Consider the following 10,799-nt stretch of genomic DNA (forward strand, 5'->3'; position numbering starts at 1 on the left):
GGCAACGAACTTGCTAAGCGCATGCCAAAAAACTGGTTTGCTTAAAGTCTAAACGCATTTCTGCAAAGACAAACAAATAAACAGTCAGACGGACGGACAAAGTGTGCGGGCAGTGCAACGGTATATAAAAGAATGTGTCTACGACGCAATAGAATATATATATCTACCACACTATATAGTAAATATGTATTTGCTATTTTTATAGGTCCAATGCCTTTTGTACTCTCAGCTTGGCACTGGGCGCTGCAACGAGTTTCTCTAACCAAAACCTTGTTGCTCCTTTTTTCCCATGACTTAACAAGCACAAACATGTTCGATATTGTCTGCCTGCCTGCGCATGACTCATGCGCGTATTTCACAAGTTTGTGCCTGTCTTGCTTTTAAGAAGCTGAGAACCTGCAACTGAATCCCAACCTAAGCCCTTGGCTCTGCCTGTCTTCAATCTCAAACAAAAAAAAAAAAGAACAAGAAAAAGAAGCTGCTTGGAGCTCTGTTGCTGATTTGTTAATTTTGTTTTGCTCTTGCTTTATTTTTGTTGTGGGAACAATATCAAGTGCAAATTGCTTTTGGTATTTGCGACAAGTTGTTACCAAGCTTGCATGTAAATTCAGGCGACCATTTACGGCTCGTACCGGACTCCGGACTCCCAAACAGGTTTACAATTAAAATGTGCTACAATTTACAGATTTTTTGTTTTGCTGCCTTGGCAGTTATGACTGAAATTAATTATTTATGCGCGCCAGATAAACACAATGGGCGGCGGCGGCGGCGGCACTTAAGTGTGCTAGTACCAAGAAACGATTTCATAATCTGCTGGGCTGGATAAGACTAAAATGACTTGGGCCACAAACTTGGCATAGCTCACCAGACTAAAAAGCACAAACTTAGTTACAGTTCAGTTGGCACCCTCTTTGAGTATCTCTTGGCTGCTGGGCCAAGTGTAACGCGTGCCAGGAGCGGAGTACGCGGAGCAGTTGGACAGTTGGGCAGCTGCAGGCGTCGCCGATCGTCATACACGAGTTAACCCCATAGACTACCCCAAAAGCCTAGAGGCGAAAGGCCCGCATAATTTATGCAGAAAGGCAGGCAGGCGGGCAATAAGGCACCACATTTAATCAATACACTGAGAGAAATGTTGTAGTGAGCTTAAAATGAGTGCACATTAACAAATAAAAATAAAATATGCAGCCAAATAAAACATTTGCATATAGAATTTTAACTATTGTTGCACTACTTAATATAAAATACATACATTTTGGTTGTATATATTTAAAATAAGATAAAATAGCACCATATTTATATATAAAATTTATATAACTAATTTAATTTAAAATTTGTAGCTCATACTTTTATTTAATTTGTTTTAATTTCTCACAGTGCCGCGGCCCTGAACAAGATCGCTGCACTTTTGTTGTTGTTGTTATTATTAGCAGCGCATGTCGAGCATGACATTTGTATAAAACGCAAATAAATGCTGCACTAACACATATAAACGAATTGAAACTGAATACTATAGGGACGCTCTAAAATAGCCCAAAAGTCAGTCTAGCTTGAAATGATCTTTACCAGGCACACAACTAATTTTTAAGCGACAAGCCGAAAATGCAATCAAGCTATGGTCAAGTCATCTGTATAGTATAACCATATAGAGGGTGGCGGCAGCTCCAAATCGCTGGCAGCATCATCGGTCAAATCATTCTCATCCAGAGTGCCATTGAGATTCAAAGCGCCACAGCGCTTAGCCTAAAGTTGGCTTAAGTTAAACTAAGCTGGAATCGAATAAATGAAGGACTTACGCCATTGGAGAACTTGCGCCACTCGTAGCTGCCCGCATGATGATTATAGCGCGCTTTATACTTTTGCTGTATATCATAGATGCTATCCTCATCGCAAACTGTCATGGGCTGCAGCTTGCCCGTCAGCGTGTTGACTATGCGAATCGGTCTGGCGCGCTTGGTAATGCGTCCAATGTGATAAAGCGGATCCTGACTCCACATCGTGTGCGGCGACTTGACAAACTCGCTGATGGCCACCTCCAGAATGGGTGGAAAGAGCACACGCGGGCGTCCAGTGCTGGGCGAGATCTCAGTGCGTGGCTCGCCATTGGCATGAAACAAATGCGTCAAATCCTTGCCAGCATGCGCTACCAAATAGTCCATGTTCTGTTAGCAGCAAAATTAATTTAATTATCATATTTATATAAACAAACTTACGCGATTCCAATGATCAAGTCTATCCTTAATCATAGGCGTCAGATCGTAAACATTTTGATGTATAACTAGCCAACAGTCCAGTTTCTTATTATGCAAGACAATCTCGTCTTTAAGATAATAACGCATGCGCTTGGGCTGCAGCATTTTTTAGAAATATATATGTAAATTTATTTTTAAATAGTTTATGCTTTTGACAAAACGCACAGCGCTGACAAGCTCAATTAATCTTTAGTGTTAATTCATTAACATTTTTTTTCTGCTGCTGCGGCTGCATAATTAGTTAGACAATTGTCAGTCCATCGAACTGCAGTTTAGAATAGAAGAAATTAGATTAATGAATGAAGCGCAACAATTTGGGAGCAACATAACGACAGTTTTATTGATGAGTTCCAGCTAAATGCAGCTCGGCTGCCTTACCACGTGCAGTTGCGCCCCAAGGCAAAGCTTCTGGAACGTGTCTGCAACGTGGGAACCGCACAGTCCAGTTTACCTTTCGGGCTTTCGGCCTATTGACAGCTGGCTAATTGCTGCAGCTTTAACTTCACATATGCCAGCAAATATTTTTAGTTCTATTTGATTTTGCGCACAGTTGTTTTGCGGTTTTTGCCACCCCCCCCAAAACAGCAACAACGATCAGCAGAATTGTCTAAGCTGCTGCACCCTTCGCTAGTTGCAACATGCTGTGGCATTAAGCAAGCCAGCAAGCGGTGTATCTTTTTTATCTGTTTTGTTTTTCTAGCAACATGTGAGCAACGTCAGCTGCTGTTTGAATTATGTTAAGTGATCGCTGGCTCATAACTAGCATGCAGACACCCTCAGCTCAGCCTCAGAAATAGATATATGCATATATATATGCTAGATAGCATGACATTTGAGTTGAGAGCAAACTGTTATATGCTGGCAGTGTAAACAGTGTAATGAAATATTAATTGTTAACAGCTTGTCGTAGTTTTCATTGGGAAAGCAACAGCTGTTGCATAATTTTCAAATATGTTATTGATTTTTTAAACATAAATGGAATACACAAATTATAGCTATGCTTACCTTTTATAAATTGTTTATTAATTGATTCTTTAAATGTACATATGTATACTAAAAAGCCATAAATATTTTCAATGCAAACAGTTTTATTTTATATTTTGTTGTAGTAGTAGTAGTAGCTGAAATTCTTCAATAATATTCATTACTTATAAAATGTTTAAATTCTTTGAGAGCATTCATATAGCTTAGTAAAATATATACTTGCCATAATTGCTGCTACTAACTAAACGTATAACTATAATTAAATTAAGTAAGCGACATGTGCAATAAATTGCAATTGCATTAAGTGAAAAATTGCCTGCAATTGTCAGCTGCCAAATCAAATGTCTATAACTCAAGTCAGCATCCAACACCCAAACAGTTTGTTTACTTGACTGCGGCTCAACTAGCCAAGTTAAGCTAAGCTAAGCTTAGTTGTTGTTGTTGTTGCTGCTGCTGGCGCCGCGCTTTGTCTGCTTGTGTCAAGGCAATGCAAATGTGGCAACAACTTGGACAAGTTGCGTTGAGTTGACAACTCAACTCGTTTAGCCTACGCGCTATAATTTGAAAATGCAAAGCAATTTTAATTGGGTTTGCTTAAAAATAGCAACTAAGCTTAAGTATAGCGGATACATTTGCATAAAAAATGTATAGAAAATAAAAAAAACGCAGCTGCAGCTTTAATATGGTTATTTTATATATATAAAATGATGATGATTGTAGACTGAAGTATTTTTTGTTGATTTTAAGCAGCAACAATTAAAGAGTTTATATTGTTGCTGTTGTTGTTGTTGCTGTTGTTGCTGATGCTGGCACTCAAGTGCACATTTCCTGCCATTTACAGCAAAGTGCGCTATTGAATTTTAGTTTTTATATTTATGCTCATAACACACTTAATGGCTTTTTGTTCATTGTTCGATTTGTAACGGGAATGTGGGGCGAGTGCACTCCCTATGCTTACTACAATTTCATTTCCTGCGGCTGCGTCTGCGCGTGACGCACGTGTTGTTGTTGTTGTTGTTGTTGTCACTGCTGCTTGCGTAGGGGTTGCGCCTTAGAGGGTTAGCTCGCTTGCCAGTTGGGGTTGCTCTTGTGCTCTGACCCGCAGCAATTCTTTTTTTTATAATTTATTTTTCAGCCTGCATTGTTGTCGCTTGTGCCTGCCACACGCAGCTAACGCCTTGACCCAAGCAACAGCAGCAGCAGCAGCAGCTGCTGACAACAGCAACAGCTTCTTGGTCCAGGCGTGTCAAATAGCCAAGCCAGTCAGTCCACCAGCTGTTGGTAAATCAAAACGCTTACGCCGACAAGCAAACAAATTGAGCATTACAAAATTCATGTGCATTGTTTTTCTTTGGCAGTTTTCAGTTTAACACAGACGGCAACATATGTTGCTACTTCACAGTAAATGCTACAAACAATTAGTAAAGGTTAAAACTATAAAATGTATATATGACTAAATTTAGAAGCAGCTAGTTAGTCGAAAATATTAATCAATATTTTATTCTATTGATATATGGTTTATAGAAATTGTTACGAGCTGATAAATTAACTAAATATATTAAGTTATAATTAAAACTGTTGCAAAAAATATTTACTAAGCAATTTCTGTCCAAGCCGCTCTCATTTCCCATTTAAATAGTCATATATGAATTAAAAATATTTAAAAAATATATGTATATATTAATTTGTTTATTTATTTGTAAACTAAAAGAAAATCAACTCTTTAAATCCAAAAGAATCAAACTTCGCTTTTGGTAGTTCAAACTTTGCAGTCGGCTTGAGTATTTTTTAACTAGCTCTCTGCTATTGCAATTGGCTATATCTTATATATAATTTTATTATGTTATTTTTAGGCTGACCTTGCTGCTGTTGTTGGTTTTGGCTTGCGTGATTAATTGACAGGCACAAATATGTTGCAGTTGCTGTTGTTATCCCTTAGTCCTGCTGTTGTCTGCGGTTATCCAAGGATTCGCACAACGCCACATAATTGCTGACTGCCAGCAGCAACAGCTGCTGCAATCACGCAGACAGCAGCAACAGCAACAACAAATGCTGAAGAGCAGCAATAATGGGTTATTAAAAGCCACTTAGAGCAAACGCGTGGCAAAAATAAAAGCAAACGTAATTAAAGAGTATCGGTAAATCCTTTTAAACCCAATATATCTATCAGAGAGCAAACCCTGCAGTCTCTCAACCCTTAAACTCTAACACTTATGCATTATCCTTAAGCACGCCGCCACGCCTGAGTTATTGTTATTGTTGTCATAGCTGTTGCCATGGCAAATCCCTTCAGATCCGTTGAGTTCGTTGTGCGCGCATGCGCAACGCTCTCGAGTCACTTTCAACAGCTGCCACACAGCTCGAGGTGCCCCCAAGGGTCACTCTATTTGAAAATTGTTGTAATCCTGCGGAAGTTGATTTTATCACGTGTATCCATTAGCTACAATTTCGTTTGCCTTTGAACCTTTTCGGGCATTTGCATAGTCCAGCCACAGGCAGAAATAAATGTCAAACTGGAAATGAGTTCAAAGTTTAAATTAACAAAAGGAAAGAGACCGAATTGATGTTTGTTTGCAGTCCAAAGAAAATAATAAGAGTAAAAGAATAAAATAATTGCTTGAATATAAACTTTAAAACTTTATATAAATATTATGTAGTTTGGCTTTTGCCAACTTGCAACTCTTTCTCCTCTGTCTCTCTTCTTAAGACACCTTAACAAAATGCAAATGTCAGTTAGCCAAAGCAGCATATAATTGCATTATTATTAAGTGTAGTTTAATGGCCTTGCCACAGCCACTGCGGCAGCGTTGCTTGTGGCATGCAACATGCAGTTAGTTCATAATTCGCATAGCATGTTGGAATGCAGCATATGGGGGCGGCTCAGAGCTCCCCCAGTTAACTGTTAACAGTCGCAGTCGCAGACAAATGGCGGCTAACTTAACAAGCAGACAGCGCGACAAACGGACGTACAGACTCTGTCGCTTCCTCTCACACATTGCGACATTGCAAGGTCGCTGCTTAGTGGCAAGCTAATTGCCAACATTGTTGCTGTTGCTGCTTTGTTGTTGCTGTTGTTGTTGTCATTAAGTAAATGCCTTTTTGGCGTTTTAATCAGCTGCAACTTCAACTTCAACTTGAGTTTGCGCATATTTTTATATTATCCGTTGCCAGCAATAATAATAACTGCAAACTCTTTTTTTGGGCAACTTAATTAAGTTTTGCGCATCGCCTTTAGTTCATTTAACTACCGTTATAGCTGCTTGGCGGCAGCCTTTAAGTTGTTGCTGCTTCAATTAGCTTGGCTCGCTTTACATATTTCTTTATTGATATTTATTGAATTGTTGCGCCTTTTTAGTGTTTTTATTGCCGCTCTTAAATGCAATGCAGTCGCATTTTATATTAAAATTATATGTTGGGCTGCCCTTTGGCTAGATCGACGCATTGCCACAGACTTCAACTGCGACTTGCAACACTCGCCAGACAGCGCGACGCCTTTTCATTAGTTCATCAATGCTGCGATTCGATCGCATCGATTAGTCTCGCACACACACACACAAACAAAAAAGTTACAAATCACTAAAAATATCACGGAATGCGCAGCTGTAAAATTCGTCTGTGTGTGTTTGTGTTTGCCCCCAAAGCAACTTGCAACATATATTTGTTTGGAAATGCCAAATATACAAAGAGACTGAGTGACCAAAAACTCAAAGTCAGACTAAACAATGAGTACAAAAAAAATATAATAAAAATATTCGCACATGTGTGTGTGTGTGTGTGCAGTCTTGCCACATAATGTGGCTGCCCTTCTTTGCCAGCAGCTGGCTGAAACGTGCCACAAATTTGCTTTGCCACAGCAGCTTAAAAAATAGTTGGTATAAATAATTCAATGTGAAAAATAAAATTGCAAAAAATTATGTATTTATACAAAAAATATATAGCTACATTTTATAAATATTTTCTTACAATTTTTATAAATATTTTTAAAACTTTTCTTTAGCATTTGTATTTGTATATTTATTTTTTTCAGTGCACTTTGTTTGCCCGATATTTAGACGCTCTCTTAGGCAGCTGACACTGACATTAAAATGTCTTTAAATAGCTCGACACGTGCTCAATGCTCAATAAGTAGCACACTCGTCATATTCGTGGCCATTGATTCATCATAATCTCAAAGCTCCCCACCCCCTTCCCACTTCCACCTCTCATGCTATCATAGTTCAATTAATGCGCTGTCTTGTCGCATAAAAATATTTGATGTTATTGCCTTATTTGGTTGGCCATTTAAATGGGTTGCTTTTTATGCCTATTGCCAAAATTGGCAACAAGGCTTAGCGGCTCATAAAAGCTTCAAATAAAAATCAACTGAAGTAAAATGCTTTTTTTTCTTGCTTTATGCCAGACAACAATTTGTGGCAAGTGAACTTTTTGTTTGTATTCGCGCGCTCTCGACCGCTGACGTCACAATCGAATTGCCAAAAGCAAATAGACGAAAACACTTGGCAAGCGGATCGACGGCGACGCTGACGTCGCTGCCGCAGCATCTCATCGATAACACGTATACACGCAAGTCTCTGTATCTGTATCTCTTTCTGTATACATATATGTGTGTGTGTGAGTGGCACACATGAAAAGCGAATTTTCTCCCCAAGCGAAAAAAAAGCAGCAAACATATATCGTCGGAAAATTCATTGGCATTGGTGCATGTGTGCTTATGTGTATGTGTGTGTGTGTGTGTGGAAAATTCGTTTTTCTTGCTTAACTTTGCCAGCTGCCGCTTACTGTGCGCCTGCTACAAATATCGGAAAATTCCTTTGAGGATTTTGGCACAAAGGCAGAAGCCGCTGCGGCAACCTTTGATGATAATTTCGTTATATATATTTTTTTTCAGCTATTTATCTTTGCCCCCTCTCACTTAATCGGTCTCTTTCTCTATTTCTCTCTCTCTCTGTCTCTATTTAGCTTGTGCTGTCATTGAACATTAATTTTACAGATAGTGCGACGTTGAGACATTTGCAACCCCCGCGCCTGAGTCCCGCACACCCCTCTCTGGGTATGACTATTAAATATATTTTATGGCTGTGGCTGCTGCTGCTGCCGCCGCTGCTGCTGCTTCTTCTACTTCATACACATACTTACATTATATTTGACTTTTTGGAGTAAAAGCATTTTCCGGCCAGCTGTCCTCGCTCTCTTTCGCTTTCTCACTCTGTCTCACTCTCTTGCTCTTGAGCGCTCCTAAACAGTTCCTCCACCTCTGGGCGCTGCTTTCACTGCCTCTGCTGCTGCTGCTGCTGCTTGTGTTTTGTTTGCTTGTTGCCTGGTCATCGATTTCTGTTCGCCTGCTACGTAATTCGCGTAATTTATTCAATTTTCAGAATTAATTTTTTAGCAGCCGCGACTTGATGTCAGCCTATCTGCATATAAATGATTTAATATTCAAATTGTCACACGTGTGCACAAGAGCAGCAAAAATTTTTTAAATTTTTATATTTTAAACAAATAACGCACACACACTTTAACTTATAATCATTGCAGCAATTTTTCCCGCATTTATGTTTATTTGTTTTTGAATAATTTGCTTAGTCAATAGGTACTCAATGCACTTGTGAATTCAATTACAATTACTTAGTTTTTCACTTGCGCTTAAGCTAGCGCCAGCTGTTGTTGAGCAGCCGAAACTAGCGACTGAACAACTATTTAGCGATGACAATTTAGCTAAGAAACAAACCAAGCAAACCGTGTGCTTAGCTGTGTTGGCATTTTAGCTTCTATAGCGCTAAATTAATAAGTAAGGCTAAATTATGAATTTAATAAATAATAAGCGTCTGACTAGTTTAAATAATTTACGCTTAGCTTAGTGAGCTGGCATTCAAACATAGGCAAGGCATTAATTTAAGCAGCTTAAGAGAAACGAATATGTGAAAATTCAACATTATATTAATTCCATAATTTATTAAATATTATAAAAATTATATAGAACAGTCATTACTAGACTAAAGCACAGGATCTGCTCAACACACATAGTCAACACATAACTGCTGCAACATGTGGAAAATTGAATTGGTAATAGAAAAGAGTAATGTAATGAAATATTTTGTGTATTGATTCAATACTAAAATAAAATTATTAAATAAAAAATCTTGTCTTACCTTTTCTTCTAGAAATTGACATGTGTTTATCTTATCCCAGCCCAGTTTGTTGGCCAGTAAGCAACTGTGTAAGCTGAAGCGTAAATGATTTAACTAAACTGAAACAAAAAGTGGGCGCTAAGTAATTCAAAAAGCAGCAACAACAACAACAACTGCAGCTAAATTAAAAAGTTTATCAAAGACTTTAGCACTTGCGCGAGATGTTTGAGCGTCGGCCTAAGGTTTTGTTGCTCCTGTTCCTGTTCCTGGCCGTGGCAACGCCCAGCTGCAACGCAGCAAACAACAAAGAACATTTGCCGCACTTAGCTATAATCTGTTTGTGGTGCGGTAAAGCGTCACGCATGCCACTCCCCTAAATTGATATGCCCGTCGCAAACATCATTATTAACAGCAACAGCAACAACAACACGAATACAACAAAAAGCGGGTCATCAAAATGTTCCTTGTCGCTGACGCTGCTGCTGCTGCCACTTTGTGCTGTTGCTGTTGTTGCTTGAATTGGTGGCGGAAAATCATCAAAGCGTTTGGCACCGCGGCTTTTTGCCTTTCATAGCGGCATTTCAAAGAAATGTTCCGACATTTCTACCAGGCGCACAGCAACGTAACGAAAGTTGAAACTGTGCCAAAAAAGAAAAAACTAAACTAAAAGAGAGAACTCAATGAAATTGAAACTGAAAAACACACACACACACACACACACACCACCAGCACCACCACCATTGCCACTATAAATGTTGTTGCTAGCACCGATTTTACGCTAGCTCTGTATTTTTTTTCTTTTTTTGGCACTACGCTTTGTTGTTATTTTTAGGGTGTGCTGGCAGTCTGTGGGTTTTGCGGGTGCTTGCAGTGGGGCGTGTCGCAGTTTGGTTGCTGGTGCTGTAGGTCAGGGTTCATGGGCAATTGAGTAGAGTGGGTTTTTTGGTTACGTCAACTAAGCATTCAACTCGCAAATGTTTATTGTCAAAATCTCTTGTTGTTAAATCAAAATGAAAATCTTGTTGAATTTTGGAATAAAATTTTGGTTTTTGGTTTGAGCTTAGTTGCTGTTTTTTTTTTTTTTTGTATTTTTTTTTTTTGCATTTTTTAATATTTGCTTTAGACACATATTTGAAACTCTTATTATATATAAATGTTGATTATAATATTGTGTATTTATTTTAATGTTTAAAAGCTTGCTCTCAATATTCTCATTCCAATATTTTTTGTTCCGACTTCTGTGTGCATTTACATCTCGCAAAATGAATAAAACTTCCGAAAATAAACCGCGTCGCACTTGGCTTAGACCTTTAAAATCGCATATATGTAAATAGACACCTATAGATTAATAGTATGTTGATTATAATATTGTGATATCATATTTAGGTCTCAGTTAAAATTCCAAAATCAATTAAATAATCGCATATTATGATGT

The 10,799-nt window shown here is 38.5% G+C and overlaps 1 protein-coding gene across 1 annotated transcript; it reads right to left on the reverse strand.

The window, feature by feature from the left end:
- Positions 1-1,342: 1,342 nt before the first annotated feature.
- On the reverse strand, positions 1,343-2,386 carry LOC108603735 (cytochrome b5 domain-containing protein 1). The gene is made up of 3 exons (XM_017992789.1): positions 2,214-2,386; positions 1,797-2,162; positions 1,343-1,743 (listed from the first exon to the last, which is right to left on the reverse strand). Exons 1-3 carry the CDS (start codon positions 2,355-2,357, stop codon positions 1,609-1,611), a joined length of 645 nt encoding a protein of 214 aa, XP_017848278.1. The 5' UTR covers positions 2,358-2,386; the 3' UTR covers positions 1,343-1,608.
- Between the last annotated feature and the right edge of the window lie 8,413 nt (positions 2,387-10,799).

The sequence above is a fragment of the Drosophila busckii genome, chromosome 2L (genome assembly GCF_011750605.1).
Source record: "Drosophila busckii strain San Diego stock center, stock number 13000-0081.31 chromosome 2L, ASM1175060v1, whole genome shotgun sequence".
Classification (NCBI taxonomy): Eukaryota; Metazoa; Arthropoda; class Insecta; order Diptera; family Drosophilidae; genus Drosophila; species Drosophila busckii.

What these genes read in the sequence shown, in the direction of transcription:
- LOC108603735 (XM_017992789.1), bottom strand. Translation starts at nt 2,357, where the DNA reads ATGCTGCAGCCCAAGCGCATGCGTTATTATCTTAAAGACGAGATTGTC. An exon ending in GACTTGATCATTGGAATCGC is followed by an intron (nt 2,163 to 2,213) that starts GTAAGTTTGTTT and finishes TGCTGCTAACAG; the next exon opens with AACATGGACTATTTGGTAGC. An exon ending in GGCGCAAGTTCTCCAATGGC is followed by an intron (nt 1,744 to 1,796) that starts GTAAGTCCTTCA and finishes AGCCAACTTTAG; the next exon opens with GCTAAGCGCTGTGGCGCTTT.